At 42.3% G+C, this 19,752-nt stretch overlaps 1 protein-coding gene across 4 annotated transcripts in view; it reads left to right on the top strand.

Annotated features, from left to right (window-relative positions):
* Positions 1-19,752, top strand: part of sash1a (SAM and SH3 domain containing 1a) — a 263,857-nt gene that overhangs the window by 72,678 nt on the left and 171,427 nt on the right. The window contains exon 1 of one of the 4 annotated variants that reach the window (XM_059355727.1): positions 5,967-7,207. The exons of 2 other annotated variants lie outside the window; for them this stretch is intronic. In XM_059355727.1, the coding sequence (XP_059211710.1) occupies positions 6,704-7,207 (504 nt within the window). In that variant the 5' untranslated portion in view covers positions 5,967-6,703. Of the gene's footprint in view, positions 1-5,966; positions 7,208-19,752 lie in introns of those variants that run through there. One more of the 4 variants, XM_059355728.1, reaches the window with a different exon arrangement.

The raw sequence follows: 19,752 nt of genomic DNA, 5'->3' as shown, positions 1-19,752 counted from the left end.
TTTCAAATATCAATGGCTGTGAGGCTCCTTCTACTCCTGGTCTGGGGCTGAAAATTAAGTGTGGTCCAAGTTGCAGGAGAAGAGGGTTGATTTGAAAAAGTAGTGTGAACTCCACTGAAGGTAATCACCACTACTGTCTGATCGGAGATCTGTCCATCACCTCCCGCGGCTCTTATTGAACCAGACCCCAAGAGAAGCTGAGAAGTTAGCTCCGACTGCAACTCAAAGTAGTAGTTTGATTGATGGCATCACTTTTATTGCACCAGTGGGAATGCTAACACAGAGATCTGACCTGTTGCCTTTACAGACAGAATCTGTCTGGTGATTGACAGGTGTCTATGGCTGATGTGCTTAGACATGCAATCCTTGCATTAACCCCAAGCTGCCACCCTTCCCTCCCTCTGGGTTTGGGGATGTTTAGGTTGATATTGAGCTGCCAGCAGAGTGGCAGCTGCTCCTGACGTGCTTGCTTCACCTCTGGTCCCTGGAGATTGCAGCCCAGCCAGCCGCTTGTAATTAAAAGCGCATAAAGACAGATCAAGCTCTTTCCTTCACTCTTCATTGAAGATGCCAGACGGCTAAAAAAGAATCCACTAGATGCTCTGGACCACTGACTGCCAAGGCGAGCTCCTTCATCTTTGAGCCTTAGCTTTTGCCTTGAACAATGTGCGTTTAACACTGATTTTATTCAGGTTCACCACAGAACTACCCATAATAATAATTTCCCCCAAAGCTTTTCTTTTGCTCCCCAATTTGTTCTTGTGTTTTCTCGTGTACAATTCTGAGAATTAGTTTTCTGGTAGAAAATGTTCCCATCGTGAGAAGAAGCCCGTTTTATCCAGGAACATGCTATTCTTGACGAAGCCAAATGCGATACGCAGCAATCACAGGCAATCATCAGCTCACTGCAGAATTTGTTTCCTCTAGTCTTGGCTGTTCCTGCAGAATCATCTCCAGCCAACCTTAAAATCTGTAACGGAAAGAGGGAGAAAAAATATTGGAAGCTCTTGACGAGGCAAACCCAGTAATACATCTGCCCAGTATGCTTTTAAAAAGTTAGTGTTACAATATGTTTATTGTTACTATTTAAAGATTTAGGGCATTTTCACACCAGAGCTTTTTGTTCTGGTTCGTTTTCCACCATGGTGGAGTTCATTTAGGCAGGTGTGAACATAGTCATCATGCTCGGGTGTGGACCAAACAGCCCAGTTGCCAGCAAAATTTTTTGGCATTGTGTGTTTCTGCAAACCACATGTTCATTATTGTGCAACATTATTTTATTTCCGGGAAGGAAGCGATATGATATTAAACAGCTGCAGAGGTGGATTGGACTTTAAACGCAACACGCAACCCATGTTGGTGTCCTGTTGTTGGAAGTTTTGTCCAGAATTTGTGTTTTTTTTTATTTTTTAAACCTAACCCTAGTCCAGTGGTTTGATTGGCAGAGCATGCAAACTGTAGCAGCTTACATAGTCGTCGTGGTTAGCCACAGAGAGTGTTCTTTCTCTTAAATATATGCAATAGTTCAGAGGACCTTCTTTCTGTAATTCCTTTCTTGCTCCCGTCCCATAAACATCTGATCAATAATCAAAATTAATGTTTACATGTGGGTTGCGCTGATGCATTTTGGTTTGCTTATTTTTTTTGTTTTCTTTGAAAAGAAATCGAACCAAGGGGGGAAATGCTCCAAGTTAACAAACTCTTCAACTGAATTGACCAGAGCATCAGTAAAAAGCAACAGTAATTGGTAACGCTTTAGAATAAGGTCCTTAATAACCATTAATTAACAAGTATTAAGGCATTGTTCTCGCTTTAGATCCGGTAGTTGCAAAAAGCATAGTTAACTTATAGTTAAATTATAATAGATGAGCAATAAAGTAATAATAATATATAATAAGCAAACAAAATAAGATTAATAAAGGCATGGCAAAGACATAATGGGTGGGTCATGGGTGTTTGTAATGCCATTATTAACACTTATATAAGCTTATAAATACACAATAATGTTAATAAGCATCTTGTAAGGACTTACAAGGGCCTTATTACTTGTTAACTAATGGTTATTACAAGGACCTTAATATAAAGCGTTACCCAGTAATTTTCAAACTTCATACATTTGCATTTAATAATGCTTTGTCAACATGATCATTTGGCATCAAATCCTTGCAGGAATGCTGGTCAGGAATAGCTGACATGCTTTACCGTCTACCGCAGCACCACATTCAATTCAAAGCATGAACTGTGATTTGTGTTTTCTATATCACCTTGGCTCTGTTGCTGGCAGAAGAGTCTACATATCTATCAGGGGCTGACAGATAGCCTCCACCTAGGAACCAACACCCATGACCTTCATGGTGCCTCTGCATCTAGGTGGACAGTAGCCATTCTCTGCTTCAGAGGATTTTAAAATTGAGGTCTTGAAAGGTGCAACCTAGACGTCTGAAGCCAAGGAGCCCTTAAAATTTCACCCAACAAAAATCCCCACCTTCTAATACCCAAGTCTTCTTTTTCAGAGAGTAACAGTGTGGACTATTAGCATAGAGAGAGCCTGGCTGTCAGCAGAGCTGCTATTGTCTGTCTGGCTGTGTCGATCTCCTCTCCCCTTCCAGCTGTGTCTACTGGAGCTTTTCTTCCCTCAACCTGCCGCAGTCACACTCTTTCAATCAACACAGTCAAAGCAGCCTATACATATTTACCAGATCCAATACTGTGCACTCTCGCTGCCTCATATTCATATTTACCTGCACTAATGCTCTGAGCTGCCTATTTCGGATTTTATTAAGGGATGGTTATTGATGTGGCAGCAGTGCTCTAGCTTCAGGGCAATGCTGCTACACTCAGTGGGAAGAGCAATGGGTCCGCTGCTTCAAATGGTCATAGGCGGCCTTTTTATGTTCCTCCAAAGCATTGATACAGCACTAACTGTTATGCTATAACAACACATGTGGTGCACTTAAATCAAGTTGTTCTATTGCATAAAAGAGCCCATCCTATGTATAAAAGCTAGATAATACAACATTTTTGTACTGAAACTAATCGTCAAATAATGATTTAGTTGATCTACAGAACAGTTCTGATAATCGATTAACCATGTAAGTCATAAGTTCAAGCATCTCAAATGTGATATGTTGTTGCTTTTCTGCATTTCCTTTTTATATAATTGAATATTACTGGGTTTTGGACGGTTGCACAAAAAGGATTTGAAGACTTCACTTTCCCCGCTGAAGTGATTTTTCGCATTTTGAATGCAAAACCAGTGGCTTCCAGCATGTGGGGTCGGGATCCCCTCAAGAGGTGACAAGGTAAATCTGAGGGGTTGTAAGATGATTAATGATTAATAGGAAAGTAAATCTGAAAAACATATTTTTTCTCCACAATATTTCTGTTTTGGGACTTTCCTAGCCTGGGAACCAGATGAATCTGCAAGCTTGTGTTTCATTTGGCAGATGCGTTTGGTCCCCCTGACATTAAGGCATACTTCCAGCCAAACAGGCCCTGAACGTCCCAATCAAAACCAATATCTAATATGAAGCAGTTTCAGATGACATCTGACAGAGGAGCACCATTGAGGCATTTTCTGAATGATGGCAGCAACCGATATGGCACATTGTGTCGAAGCCACTATCATGTTAGTATTAAACAAACTGGACAGTATATTTTTTTCTCAGATCAAACAACTGTACTTGAAGCTTTTGTTAAGATGTGTTTCCCATATTTCTGAGTGACTAATAGCACCTTTCACTTTCGAACTAAGATGCCAAAAACAGCAACACTGGTTCAGACATATTAATGCTACACCATTGCAGCTCATATCTGCACACTTGCACATTATTCTGTGGCTCAGCGCTAAGACACGTTTCGTTGCACAGATTTATTGTATCCAATTGTGCCCACTTACATTTAGGTTTATGCCTGTTGATAACACCCCTTGGGAATCAAAAATGAACTGACTAATGCGCATAAGTGAATTGGCGATGTCAGAATATGTATTTCCTCTTATTTTTTCCTTTTTTCCCGCCTGTGAAATTCCTGGATCATTTTACTTCAGGACTGCAACCATTGGCTACATGTTGTGATTAGCCATTGCTTTGTTCCAGGACTCACAAGCTTAAAGGCTGGCTATCACTGCACCAAAGTACTACTATAATATATGTTTGTATATAGTTTGTGACAAACCAGCAAATATACTGGCGGATTTTCATAAAACTTCAGTCATCAACATGCAGGCACACTTGCACTAACATCAGATAATTGCCTTACAAACAAACAAACAATCAAACAGTCCTGTGTATTTCCATACAGCCTGTGTGACACTTGTGTCAGGTTGCCACCCTTGCCTCTCTCGACACCCGCTGGTCGCTCTCCATGGCCCGGGGCAGCAGAGTGGAAACGCAGCAATCCTGGCACTGCCGGTACACACTCTGAGTCCACCCAGCGTAGAGAGCACCAGTCTCCCTGTTCCATCTGTCACTCCACTCCCATAATACCCTGCTCCTGTAACCGATCTAATGACATTTCTGAACGATGGGGAGGGCAGAGCTTTGTAAGTTTTAATCCTATATACGAGAGATGAGTGAGGAAAAAAGCTGCAGTGTGTTTGTGTTCATGTTAGTCTGCAGGCATTCCACTTAATCGAAACAGAGTGGATTTTCTTGCTGGTATGGTCAAAGTGTCTCTTTTTTTTATAATTGTTTAATTGCTTCCATGTGATTACTATTGTGTGCATCATCACAAAGGCTACGCTGTATGTCAGCTGTACCAACAAACAATAGGATCTACAGTATAAACACAGATGCTTTTGATTTGTAAAGTGGCTGAATATTCATCATAAATGCTAATGTCAATATGAGACCAAGCTCTGATGTATCATATCACACTCTGCACACGTTTAACCCCGATTGCTCCTGTCAGTCAAGCCACTTTATATGAGTATTTACAAAGGATGAGGGACAATAGAGCATTTCTGAGTAATTACGATGACAGCAGCAGACAGGTAAATCACGGGAAATGTCAACCAACTCCAGTCTGATTGGACTGGGAACGCGATGAAGGATCTCCGCTGGCGTGCACCTCTCCCTCTGACATTCTGACATGCAATTTTTGGCACATTTCTGACGCCCGCTTCTCCGATCGGAGGCTGTTTGATATGCTTCCCCACTCCTCCTCAACTGGTGTGTTTGTTCTCTAGCCCTGCCGCATGTCATAATGGGCCCAGGCAAATCACTTCCAGCCCTGTGCTGAGATGGTGATTGTATCAAACTGACCCCTAACAAGCTGTCAGCTCACATTTGATAAAGCATGCATCAGCACCGTCCGGCTTGGCATCCATTTGGACAGAGTGGACAGGTCTTATTCAGGCAGAGTTATTCCTTTAGTTCTCTGTCTGGAAGAGAGAGACAGGTTGACTTGTCTCATACTAATAATGATGGCATCCAGTGGTGCTGCAATTTGATACAGACACTTGGACTCCACTTGCTTTCCATTGTTGTAAAGTCAAAAAGAAATGTCTGCTCATACAGATAATGGATAGATGGACGGATGGATGAGTTTCAGTTTCTTCTATTACATCAGCTCCAGTGCTGCGAAATCTTCAGTTCCCCAGTCACCACATAGAGGGAGCTCATGCGTGTTGAGAAAGCAAACCGTGGAAATGCTGAATGAGTGAGAGAGAGTGTTTGTGAGCGAGCGAGTGAGGGAGAGAGAGAGAGAGAGGTGCGGTGAACGAAATCACATCGTAGGGGAAGAATAATGTGACACAAACCAGCAGCCTGGATATCCATTCCAACTGTGCGCGACAGGTTTAACGTGCGCTTTCGCTTCTAGACCAACTTTGGCCAAGCCGGTGGGAACCTGGTGACCCACTGTGTGCCCCGAAGCGGCGTGACAAGTTAGGAGAGAGGGGGGGAAAGGGACTTGCATCACTATTTTTAAATGGGTACAGTGAGATTTGGGGGGCGTGGACGGTTAGAGGAGCAGCAGTGAGCATGTTGGCTCTTGGCTGCAGCTCCAGTGTGGTGATGTGCCGGCTGGAAGAAACTGGACTACGCGTAGACTGAGCGGTGAGACACGGAACCTGCCGTCAAACCGTCTGCAGCAGACTTTCTCTCATTTTGAAGCATTTTTTTTGTCGTCATTTGGATTTATTTCTTCAACCCGCTGCCGTTCGGCGACACAGAGGACTATAAGGAAGGAGGATAAGCCGTGAAAACGCTTTTTTTGTTAAGACGCAGCAGCTGCCGTGCGTAACGGACAAAATCCAGTCGAGCAGCTATTTGAATGACAATAGTTGGAGGCTTTCTTATTTGTTTATGGAAGCCTAATTATTGTGACTGACTGACTGGCATGGTGAGTCACTGAAATGACATTTGGGATTTGAAGGCGGTTTCAAGTGAATTTGAAGTGATCTTCATCTGTAAATATTGACAGGTGTTACAGTCTTACAGACTGTCAGGCTGAGGATTTAATACACTTAGGCTCTGTTGTTATGTCTGAAAACCTCGCGGGCGCGTAAGGTCGGGGATGGTCACCAAAGCTATGGATAATCCAGAAATTGTTTAATGCATGCGTCTTTACTTTCCTAACACTCGGAGAAAGCACACATTGTTATTAACATTATAATGCGTTTCAAACGCCGAATGGGAAAGTAACAATCACTTGAGTGTCTTCTTCAGTCCGAGTTGTAGCCGATCTGGCAACAGCCAAAATGACAAGCAACGGACCTGTCATCGTGTACGAGTGGCTGAAGACCCTCCAGCTCGCGCAGTACGTCGAGGCTTTTGTGGATAATGGATATGACGATCTGGAGGTTTGCAAACAAATCGGAGACCCCGACCTGGATGCCATCGGCGTCTACATCCCACACCACAGGCAGAGGATCCACGACGCGGTGAGGAGGCTTAAAGATGAAGCCAACGAGACGGCCAGTGGACTCTACTTCACCCTGGAGCCGATGCCACCCGCGGCCGAGATTTATACCAGTCACATGGTGGACCAGTATGAGTCCAAACTGCGGGGGTCAAAGTCCTGGACCGAGCCCAACAGTGACCGGGTTGGGCGCAATGGTGGGTACATGGGCGCGCAGAGAAACCTGACGCTGGGCAACAGGAGGGAGCTGGTGATTTACCCCAAGCTGAAGCTGAAGATCATGATCAGGGATAAGCTCATCAGAGATGGCATCAACCTCTCCAAGCCGCCCTACTCTAATAAGGTAAGAGGAACCTGGAGGGGCACAGGGCATGAGGGTCACATGGTACAAAAGAGACCACTACCTGTCAAATACCATACATGGCAAACAGTGGAATAAAGCTGCACATCTTTAACACTCATGCACTACAAAAGTGTCCCCTTTAACAAGTAATTTACTTTGAGATCCACTTTGAAAATGAAACTTTTTGCAGGGCTGAAACTAACGATTGTTTCCATTTTAATAATTTTTACAAGTCTTAAAAACTAGAAAATAGTGAAAAATGTCTTTCCCAGTTTCACAGAGTTCATTGTGAGGTCTTAAATTGTCTTGTTTTTTTCAGCCTAAAACCCAAAGATATTCATTTCAATGTGATTTAAAACAGAGAAAAGCAGGAAATATCCATATTTCAGAGGCTGGGGAAATCATTTTCTGCCATTATTGCATGAAAAATGAATGGAATGACTGATCGTTGTCAAAATAGCTAACAATTGTATAACGGTGATAGACAAATTGATTAGTCGATTGATCATTGGAGCTATACTTTTTTATTAAAACAGATTAAATGAGACCTCTGATTTGAGATATCCATTGAACAGATCGGTTGTCAGAACAGTAGCCACATAAATATAGAAAATATATTTGTCTGGATAAAACACAGATTGAATGATCAGCAGAGGAGGTTGTTTTTGCAGTGTGCCAGAGGTGTTTATGTGGCACAAAAGGGGCTGTCACCTGCTCAGCATCATCCATCATTTGGTTGAAAGCCTGCTTTCAGTCAGATAGAGCACATCTTGCGTAAAGGGCATATTTCACTCATGTGTTCAACATCAAAATAAGGTAAAAAAGAAACTGAGCCATAGGTAAATGCCAGTGTGATGCCTAAAATTGTTCTGCCTTGCTGCATTTTGCAGACGTGTGAGTGGTTGCTGTCACGGTGAATGATGGGGATGAAGTCGCTGCAGATCAATAAGCAGAGAGCTGAAAGAGGAGATCCTGAGGAGCTTTCACCCCGTCTATGGTTTCCTGTAGGGAGGGGGATGAAAGATTTACACTCTGATTATTAATCTACTCTGACCTCACCTGTCCAGTGACTCGCCTCAGCATTCAGTGTGGGTGGATCAAGCAGGCCCACGAGGATATAAGCCCTGGCTCTTTGCTGTGATGAATAGGCAACGGGCGATCAGTGGCAGGGGCAGTAAATGAAGAGCGCCCAGCTGGGTAAGCTGTCGCGGTCCTGGAGCCAGACTGAGAGGGCCTCTTGTTTTCACAGGACTGATAGTGACCTTTCTTCAGAAGTGTCTGAATCATATGCGTTACCAGATGAGAGGGCTCTACTGAATGACCGCTGTTTACATACAGGGAGGCTTTTGATTGACGCGTCTGCAGGCCTTTGACGAGGCAGAGTTTGTGGCCTCTGTTGTTTTTGCTAAGTGACATTCAGCAACATGTCGTTTTTTGAATGCTAAACCTACACTGTATATGCAACTTTCGATAGAAATAACACGTGGCATATGCATGTGGTTAGAAAAGCTGTGGCTTTTATTGTACAAAGCCAACAATACATACTTTTCTAAATGACATTTATTCCTAGAGAATTACTCACTTAAAAATGAAGCCCTTCAGTCTTCCAGGCCTTGGGACTTTCTAAAGGAAAATGTCCTTGGTGCACTTTATACAAATGATCTAGAGTCTGTTGATTACTGCCTTTGTAATACTTGAATGAGGATTGAAGGCTGAAATTTGAAATGGATTAGATTTATACTAAAGTCTTTAATATTTTCCATTAGGGTCAGGGGTCAAACTAAGGCTGTTGTCTATGAACTTGCCCTTTCACACACTAAGCACTCACGTGAAATTGTCTTTCAGACGAATTCTCACATACTAAAAAAACCTGCTTATGTATTGTTCTGTCAATTCATGCTGCCTGCCAAAAAATGCTTGGTGAAGGCATTTTCTGTTCCATTGGCAATTACTGATATTCTTACCATAACCTTAACAAGTGCCACTGCTGAGTAGCAGATCTCAAAAGGTTGCACAGGCAGTAGAACCAGTTTACAATTTGGTTATGATGGTTTGGTTACAATCTAATCTCTTGCCAGTTCTTGAATTTGGCTGCCAATTTTGGTGTCTGCTCTAACTGTCAGAAGTTCTCAAATCGTGTTTTCTCCCCAGTTAGACATTCTTGTTGGTATCTTTTTGTAAATTACTCTCCTCTTCACCTTTTGGATGTTTGCTTTCTTCCAATTTTTTTTTTTTACCAGCAGCACGATAGAAACATCATCAACCCGTCCACTTCTGGCTGTGAATAGTCCAGACAGTGACCAGCTTTATTTACACCTGGGCTCAATCCGACATTACACAGACACAGTACTGGGGGAGCAGGCAGGGTAAAGTCCCTTTAATGTTGGAATGATTCGGACATTTGCATTCTCACATAAAGCTCCCCCGGGTAATGTCTTGGTAATTTGGGGTTGCAGTGCATTTGCGAAAGGGGCTTAATATACCTTGACATTTCTAAAAACCTGGTTATGTCCCTTTGTGTCAGTTGGATTTTCTGTGTGAATATGCAAATACGCATGTGTGGGTGTGTATGTAACGACTCTCATTTGCCATTTCAACTGAAAAAAATCCTGATGATATGGTGTTCATGTACAGGCATGACTATATCTACCTTATATATGTACAACGTCGTTTTTTTTTCTTTTATCACCCAAACTTTGATATCATTTACCCTCTCCAGTACTCGCTTGCTTCCAAATTGGCTTTTCAAACTGATACCAGCCTGATTCTAATTTTCACATGTTTTTTAAGCTCTTTTTGTCTATCTGTACGTTTCTGCCACTTTGGCTGACTGTGAATCCCACAGAGATTTAGGATTTGTGAGGGATTATCTGTCAAACCAGGGCTGAAACAAAGTATTGGTTCCAGAGGGTTAAACTATCTCCCCCTTTGAAGGCTGTATTTATTTAGAGCCGAAGCTTTGGCATTGAGGGTTTGGAGTGGAATGAGCAGGTCAAGGTCTTTCTCTGTCACTCTCTCCCTCTCAGGCTCTGATTTTTTGTGTGTGTAGCCCTGTAGTTTTGAATTGGCTCCAGCCCAGTGCTTTTCTCCCCAGGAGGAGTGAGAGGAGTGTGAGAGATGGAGCTGTGACCAGCTGATGGAGGTTTGACTAACTGGGCTGTGATTGGTCTGTAGATATCTCCCCTCTCGCTGCCTTTGAGACAAGATGTCACCCCCAGCGGAGACTGAGACCAGAGAGCCAGACTCGGGGCAATTACAGGACACACAATGTCAGTCTCAAGGGATGTTCATTGTATAGTATAACCAAGATCTCCATCCACATTTAAACTGTCCTCTGTGCTCTAAATACGCAGGGATTTTCATGGACTCTGGTCTGACAGGCCTGTGTTCATCTTTGTGTCACTGGCTTTGTCTCCTTTGTTTGTCATTATGCAAAAACATAGTCAGTATAAGCAGTATAGGATTCAGAAATCCTCTCCAGTGTGTCCTTGATGATTATCAAACAATTCAGTGAAAGGACTCTGCTGGGTGAAATAAATACCCATGATCCTTATCAAGGCCGTAGAGACCCCTTGTCTGACTGAGAGTATTATTTCTCATGATGTAAACAAACACTTGCGCTACAGGCTGCACATCTCCGGATCTTGCATCAGGGAACAATAAGCAGAAAAGATGGTGCTGCTGGTTTTCCTGTTGTCGAATGCACAGTAGTCGTAGAGTTAACGTTATTTATTTGTCTCATACATTTTCTAAAATACTAACAGTAAAAACGTTGAGAAGAAACTATCAATTCTAACATCCTGGTGAGTTTACAGTTTGAATGTCTGCTTTGTTTCAGAGAGATGCTTTGCTTTAAATGGTGCAAGGGAGCAGGTTGTACGTATCCTCTGCTCACTGGTCACACAATTGTAACCCCAAAAATAAAAAACAAACAGATTTGTACAGCTTTAGTGAGTTAAATCCTTCCATCTTTCAACTGCTTTTATTTCATGTTTTTGTTCATTGCATGGCTTCTCTTTTCCATATGGTGTTCATACCCTTGAAGGTAAATGTTTTATTCATTTTGTTTAATCTCTCATTTTTGTTAATGTTCAAATCTGTGTTCAGTCTGTCACCTGGCTGCAAAACAAAATTTCCAAAAGGTTGAAGGGTTTTGCAGTACTCAAATCTCAAGGACAATGTTTACGCTATCTTTTAAAATCTATTTTTACGTCTTTATCTCATCAGAGAAATGCCCCTTTCACTTTAAATAATTCTGCCCTGTGCCAAACTATTTGAAGATGTGTTGTCATCCTGGTCTCATCCAGATTCGGCAGACGCAGTCAGTCATAATAGCGCCTCATTGTTAGTGCTGTGATTCGGGAGGAAGTAGAAGCTAAACACTGGGAGATTCTCCATTGTCTGTATGGAAGCTGACGGAGCCGCATGTCCTTTCACTACTGGTCTGTTTTACATTCCCAATTTCCGTCTATTGAAACAGACTGTGGAGGCAAGTGTCCAGCATTGTGCTGATGGGTGGGTGATTAAAACCCTGGGTGTCATGCAGGGAGAGAAGGGCTTGTAAATAGATGGGCACATTGTTTTTGCTGGCTAAACAAGGCTTGGTAAGAGCCACAGTCTCCTCCGCAGTTAGTGGAGGAAAGTTAACTGTTCAAGGCCTGACTGACTCCCACAGAACAGCTGATCAAATGTGGTGGGTGGGAATCATGAGGCCTCCAGCTTAACTGGCCTGAAGAATGTAAGAAATGCAGTAGACACCCGGAGGTGTTGCGTCTGTTCTAAGCAGAAGGAAAGGTAGCTTTCAAACTGACTGTTTTATTACATTTTTATAGCCAAAAAAAAAGAGAAGTTCACCACCTTACATGCCAAACACTCACCTCACTTCCTGTTTCAGTGCTTTTATCTTGATTAGTATCCCAGCACTCTCACCAAGCAGGAAATTAGGTTTTTGTTTTAAGATGACCCTCTGTTGGCCCATTGTAGGTATTGAAGGCCCTTAGGCCGACTGGACAGCTGCCAAGGCTTGGTGTGAAAAACAATTTGAGCAGTTTCACCTTTTGAAATATTGCTTATATTGGAATTTATGTTATCAAATCTCTTTCTACTGCCACCAAAACATACAAATTCACAGACAGTACAGTATTGTGAAGCTCAGGTAAAAGCAGATGTGGAATGTGATTGAAAACACAAACACAGATTTCCACTCAAGCTGCAGTATTATGTATTTATTCCATTCTGTTTTCCACTACATACACATGAGATGTTATTTTAAAACGAAAAAAAAACCCCTATCATATGGCTAAACATACAGCTTTTTCACTGGCTCAGTGGAACACTCCAGTGAAAGCGTCTCATTTAGCCTATATTTCTTGGCGAATATCCTCTTCATCTTTGTTCTTTTCAAGCTATGGGGCTGGCATTTAGCCACAAGGAGGGAGAAAGCCTTTTACAACAGCCTCAGAGTTTTCCATGCGCTCTGCCGAAAGCTCTGTTTGCTTAGTCTTTATTAAGGGCTTCTTAAAGGCATAATCAACCAAGGGCTCATAAAGGGGAAGTCATAAAGAAGTCAAGGACCAGCCTCTATTGTCCTGAGAGGACAGAGAAAGTCAATTAGCCAAGTGAGCTGGTGTTTACATTATGGAAAAGCGGGGTTATGTGGAACACTAAAAAGTGGATAGATCACATTCCCAATGAGATGGAGAAAGTCACATATACACTCACTTAGTGGCTCTTTTTGTAAACAATTCGTGTTAAGGGCCTCTTTAAACCATTTTTGTTAAGCACAAACTGCAAGTACCCGTTTTTAGCTCTTTGGAGAGCAGCTGGGTGTGTTGAGGACTGATGACTATCACAATGACCTTTGACCTGCTCTGCTTTTGACTCATCAGACTAAAACACAGCATCGATGTGAAGCAAAGACAATGTAACAACACACACAAACACTCTTCTGGTTCTCTGTGGGTGCCGCAGCTTAGCAAAGTCAAGTTTAGCTTACATTTTCTACAGATTAACGCTTCCACTTTATTATCACTTTTCCATCTGTTGAAAGTCCCATGTGCAATAATTTATGAGACAATTTGCACATGTTTGATCCACTGAGTCCAAAAACAATAACTGGAAAAGCAGCCACATCACGTATTTGCTTATTAAAAGTCCATCACTACAAGGACGTACCCATTCGCTTGATGATTTTCCTCTTTTTTTTTTTTAATGTAGTGGGGGAGTTTCTGTACTGACCACCCATCTCCTGGGATCCTGTTCAAATGTGGGAAAGCTGTATTTGCAGCTGGCCTTCTCTTTTCAGCAGGCAGGGGTGAGAGGGGCTCACTCCTACTGTGCTGTTTCTCACATGATCAACTGGCTTTTAAGCTACTTTTATTCCCCGGACAAGTGAACTTGGTTAGAAGGATGACATTTCACAGAGCTCAAATTTACAATTTCACAAGACTTTGTTGAGCTTTCTCTCCATTAACACGAGTTGTCAAACGATAATCTCAACATTTAGACATCTGTTGAAAAATGGAATATGCTTATGGCAGTATAAATGTCACTACCCTCTAGCCTTTGGAGATACATTGTATTTAAATGACATGTTAGCTACAGTATATGTGTATCACTTAAAGTTATGCAGTCATGGTAACGGCTTTAAATAAAGCAGGCCAGGCAGTCGGAACAGCCATTTGGTTTTCCACATTGGTGCCGGGGAACAGGTCCTGATGACACACATTCATGACAGATACATTATCAGAGCTATTCTGGTCCAAGGTTTCAGCAGCTTCCAGACAGCCTGTCTACATGAACACACAGTATCTGCATCAGGAACGACTGCAGGCTGCATTATCAATACTTAACTTTAACTGCCTTTTTTAAAATTTGTACTTGTTTTCCATGTTAGTCATTGAACAGCCATGTAGTTGGTATGCGCATGTTGGCATTTGATTAGGAAAATTAATATTAATATCAATGTTAAAAAATGTAAAAAATATTTTGTATTTTTTTGCATAGTGTAATTTTTGGCCTATTTTGACAGCCCTGTTGTCAGTCCTGTGTGTTTAATTTGAGTTTTCAGCTTTCAAATTAAAAAAAAGCTACAGGATTATCACTTTCCATTGGCCTCATAGAAAACCCATCAATAGGGATTATACAGATGAATTTTATATCCATACTAAATTATGTTTGACATGTTAAGAAAAGCCCCCTTTGAACTCAAGTGTGACTCATGTTTGTATCATGTCTTTGAACTCTAGGCTATATTTTCTGGTTCAGTGCACAGAAATCAGATTCCAGTAAGCAACAGCAAACAGTGAGTCTAGATGTTCAGTCCCTGCTGTAAACATGTTTGTTTTTTACACATTTCTTCATCAGCTCTCGACTTAGTGGCTGGCGAATGCAAAAGCACGACAACACCAGCTTGCTTTTATCCAAAAACCGTGTGCAGTACTAAAGGAATCCTATCATAATAACAGCAGCCTCTGCTATTGTTGCTGTACATGTACGCAATAATGACCCTGTAGCCCACTTTGAACAGTGGAGATGGAGGGAAATGAAGATATCAAGTGCCCCAACAGGATGGAGAGTGACAAGAGAGCAGGCCTGAGCATCTGTCTGTGTCAGGATCCAGATTGCAAACACACTTGCAAATCAACACATCCGCACACGTTTCCCATCTCTCTACATCTCCGCGTAGCACACACACTCATTACTACGCTCGCAGTGATTACACTGGAGGGGATCATTACGTTTTCGCATAAAAAGGTAACAGAGAAGTAGGCGACCATACATTGTTGCACAAGCTGTGTATGTTTGCATGCTGTCAGTCATCTCAGGGACTGCTGGCTTTACTCTTAAGTAGTGGTGTGTGACCAGTCCAAGAAGGCTGATTACTCCTGACTCCCACGCATCCACAAGCTGAGAGGTCGCACACTAAAGCGGCCTTGTTACAAGTTGCCTTGGAGACAAACAAAGATGTTTAAAAATCAAATGCTTGTCCTGCAATCCCACAGTGACAATGTGTTATTGGTTTTACACATCATAGATTGGGGTTGGGATTATTGCATAGTGCTATAATTCTATCCTCCATTGAGTTTAAATATTGCTCAAGCTATTTTGCTAAGCAGCTCTCCCATACAGTGGTGTTTCTGCAGACTAATTCATTGTGCTGAATGTGTCGGATCAGACAGAATAATCTACGGAGGGCAAGCCTTATTTTATAAACCACTTATTCAAGGTTAAAGGTAATCTTATCTCTTGATTATTCGTTTGATTGCAGTCAAGGCTTCAACTTAATTGCTTGTTTTGTCTGAAACAGTTCGAAATTTAAGTAATTAGATTTACAATTATACAAAGTGCAAAAATGCAGCAAATCCTCATATTTGATGAGCTGAAACCAGTAAATGTTTTTGGACTTTCATTTGATAAATGGCTTAAACTGTGAAGTGATTGTTGAAATTGTTGCCAATTAATTTTCTATGAATAAACTAATCAAATAATGGAATAATCATCTAACCGTTACAGCGCTAGTGGTCTGCTTGTGTGTGCATGAGAGATGTAAAAAAAAAAAAAAGTCAGCTCAGTAAGCTGCTTTTCATGAGTATAACTCTGCTCTTCTAAAAACGTGACAAAGCGCATTCTTGTCATTTTTCTCAAGCCCTGCTTCCAGATTCTGCCCCGACTGGATGAAATAATCCTCTTTCCTATGAAGATGCTGTTAAGAATGAACAATGACAGCGTTCCCTGCAATGCATGGGACTCAGACAAGCTCCGTAAATCAGACTGATGAGGGCGGAGACGAACGCTGGTTCGGTAGTCCTCTTGATGTTACCTGCAACTTGGTGGAGGATTTCTTTTGCAGTTTTGGGAGGGTTAAAGCACCACTACCTACAACAGAGCTTAATTGTCCTGCATGTAGCTACAGTTTGGCTCATGTCAGCCCATATTATCTTGGACTGTGTTTTAGGGATATAATGTAGGGGTGTAGAGAGATGAGTGAGCCATGATAGCAGCGAATATGAGTGTTAGAGAGACAGACAGGGAGAGTGTGTATAATTACCTTGTCTGAAGCTGCTGCCAGCTTGGTGTATGGAACGCAGCACAACCAACTCTCAACCCCCCCTTATCCCTAATTGGTCCATTTCCAAGGCATGAGGGCAGGGCTGCGCTGAAAGCTTTGATCATGGAGACCACACCAGTGTCGATATGTCCCTACCTGAGTGCTTTTGTAGTGGCTGTGCTCGGCAGGGGATTAAGCCATACTAAACCCACTGAGTGTCTGTCTGTCTGTCTGCCTCTTGCTCCGGTCTCCCTGCGGCTCTACATACCTGAATCTGAACCCTAATTACCTGGCAGTTACTACATTCCTCAAACACGCCTACACAAACACACTCACACACACACACTGTGTGTCGCACATGTTCTGTTTCAAAAGCAGCGGCGTTTCGTAGGTATGCTTTTGTCTTGTGTGGTTTGCGGCCTTTAATATTATAAGCATTTACAAAACATTTATGGGTTCCAGCACATTCCGACACGAGTGTTAATCTGTGTGGGAAGCCTAGTGTTGTGTGTGCATGGATCTCCCTGCAAGTGAGCACTATGGGACAGACATCTGCTGAACTAATACTAATTGAGGGAAGCGTTGGAAGATTGTACTGGTGGCATTGTGCTTTTTCAGCTTAAGGCTGCATTCACACCAGATCAGGTGCTGCGGCAAAAACACCATTAATCCCATGCCAGCAATTCATTTGCATTTGGGCTGCAGATGTCGGTGCCACAGGGGGATAAACTGCCGCAATCCGTGGCAGTAAGCTTGAAACAGACTCAACTTTTGGAGAAAGCCCCACGTCATGTCTTGCTGGCCAATCATGCAGCCCACAAGTCTTGGAGAGCACAGTAAACATCCCTGTCTTCTGCTACCATGGGACGGGTAAAAAAAGGAAAAGACAAATCACAAGAACTACCCAGGGGTTAGTATAACAGCTGACTACATGGATACTCATTGAATAATTTTGTGGCTAATATGATAGAGTTTCCTGGAACAAACTCCAGCACAAGACATAGTCCCACCACCTTTTCTTGTCCAGCTGCCGTGTGCAGTAAGGAAATGTTGATCATACAAATACTGTGACAAAAAAACAGTCAACTTGTGCTACGTTAGGCTGGAGCTAAAACTCACAACATGGCGTGACATAATCATGCATAACCATGCACAATCAATGCATCGCCTGATTTGGTCTGAATTCAGCCTTACTAAGCACCGATTGATCTGATTGATGTATGATGTATGTTTAACAGCACACATTGCCGTTTGTAGCTACTTTAGTTTATTTTATGTGACAGTACAGTACAGTTTAATCTCATGAAGTACAGAATTATGCATATGTTACATTCCACAGTTTATTGAGTTTTCTCTGAGTGGATGTTGAGCTGACCTGAGCAGCTCTGTCAAATTGTGCTGCAGCCAGCTAGTCAAACTCGTCATTAGTGGATCAATCTAGACATGCCCAGTAGGGAAGGCTGGAGTTCATCCTGCTAATTGCTACTTTTTGACCCCTGTACATGTTGGAGTTAATTGTTCTATTCATTAAACGTTAATCGCTCGCCACACTGTTTCATGCAGGAATGAATCAGGACTCCACTTCGACTGCTGAGGCTGTCCCCAAAACATTTTTGGTCTGAATCTGAATCCCACATCATTAAAGCTTCAGTAGGGGCTGGAGTCCTGTGGCTTCTGCAGAGAAAAGTCTGGTCAAGTTTGTTTTTGTTCAGGTTAACCTTGCAACACATTACTACATTCAGCCATTCTAAGCTTACCTAAAATACACAGTGAGTGAACTCCAGAGACAATGGATTATACTGAATAAACTGAGAATTTGTGTATAACAGCTTTTGTGTGTGACCACCTAAGTGCAAGCAGGTTTTGAGTCACAAAATAACCAAACAGGAGAAAATTTAAGAAAATCGACATGCACCCAACGAACTCTGCTCCCGTCTAGTCCCTCAGTGCATATTTATGGATACTTTTTGTATTTTAGGACGCTCATGTCACCATCTAAGGTCACTCTTTGTTAACGTCTGAGATATGCACTTCTGGTTCTGCTTCATCTGCTGTAGGTTAACCGCAAAACCACAATTTTCATGTCAGCAGATCTTTAAACCAATGCTCTGCCAAACCAACCCCTGTTTACTTTAATAGCCCTCGAGACTTCTTTTTTTTAAAGGAAAGTCTCTCTGACAATCTGGAAGTGGGTAGTGTCTTCTCCCACAGCATTTCTTTTCTACACGACAGGGTTGGCCTCCAGGGTTTGGCGCCATCCTCCAACGATCTTAGATCATTCTAACCTCAGTTTAGTCTTAGGGTTTGTTTTACACAGTCAACTTGGCTTGAGTTAAATGTGTGAACAAAGTCATCAGAAAGCTTGCCTTAATTAAATTTGGCCTCATTGGTAAACACAGCCATCTGAAAGCTTCATTGCAGCTGGCCTGGTGTGACTTTTACTGAAAGGCACTAGTTTATGTAACCAGTCAAGTGACAGATTTCTAATACTCAGCTTTGTTTAAAGAGGATTAGGCTAAATCCATATTTATTTCGACATGGGGGATATTACAACGATAGAAGCTTATTATGAACATTTGAATATTCTAGTTTATATCATGGAATGATTACAAGGAGCTGAATTACAGGTTTCTCCGAGCAGCTTTGCATACTATGGCTCAACACTTGTCCTTGTGAATATATCTTGTTGCCCCTCAGGCCAGAGTCCCCTGCATAGCAACAGCAGACTGATAATCTGCCCCTAACGTGCACTGGTCACGGCCTTTAGTGGCAGAGGAAGTGCCGTAAATCCGCTAAATCACCTCTTCGCTATGAATCCACGCAGCACGGAGCTGATGTCACACACAAAAAGCCAAACAATGAACTGGCCGACTGACAGCTCGCCGTCCGAGCCTGAGCGGAGAGGGGTCACGCATCGGGAATTTTCTCTGCTCCGCCAAACATCCTCACCCAGTTTCACCTCATTCTCGCTTACTTACAGGCAGGGGAGACAAACTGAAATACAAATAGACAGACTGGCAGACCTGTCAAGCCAACAGAGGGAGAAAGATAAAGACAGACAGTTGGTCAGACAGAAAGACAAACAGGCAGTTTTAGACAGGCAGAAAAACTAGCAGATAAAGAGTGTCCAGAAGAGTTGGAGCTGGATTTGACAGGCAGGGAAGAAAAATTCATATCCTTTTTTGAGACTTTTTAGGAAGAACTACCACTCTCACATCCTGTCATACTCATCATAAATTTATAATAACCTGTTATCACCCGCATGTACAAGGTTGTATTTACAGCCTTGAGTGTGAGGCAAGTACTCTCATCACGTACACTCCACAGCAGTTAAAAGTTGAATAATTAATATAGAAACCATTAGATCATGAGTCAGTTCATAAACCGTGTCAAGATGATTACTGGGGTTTGAAGATAGAGTGACTGAGTGAAGTGCTTGTCTTTGGAGAGTAAGCATGGAAAAAATATGAAAATGTCATGTCACGGTTAGCCTAGC

Source organism: Centropristis striata, chromosome 18 (genome assembly GCF_030273125.1).
Source record: "Centropristis striata isolate RG_2023a ecotype Rhode Island chromosome 18, C.striata_1.0, whole genome shotgun sequence".
NCBI classification, from domain to species: Eukaryota; Metazoa; Chordata; class Actinopteri; order Perciformes; family Serranidae; genus Centropristis; species Centropristis striata.
Note: the sequence above shows the minus strand (reverse complement) of the source record. Positions and strands in the feature narration are given on the sequence as shown.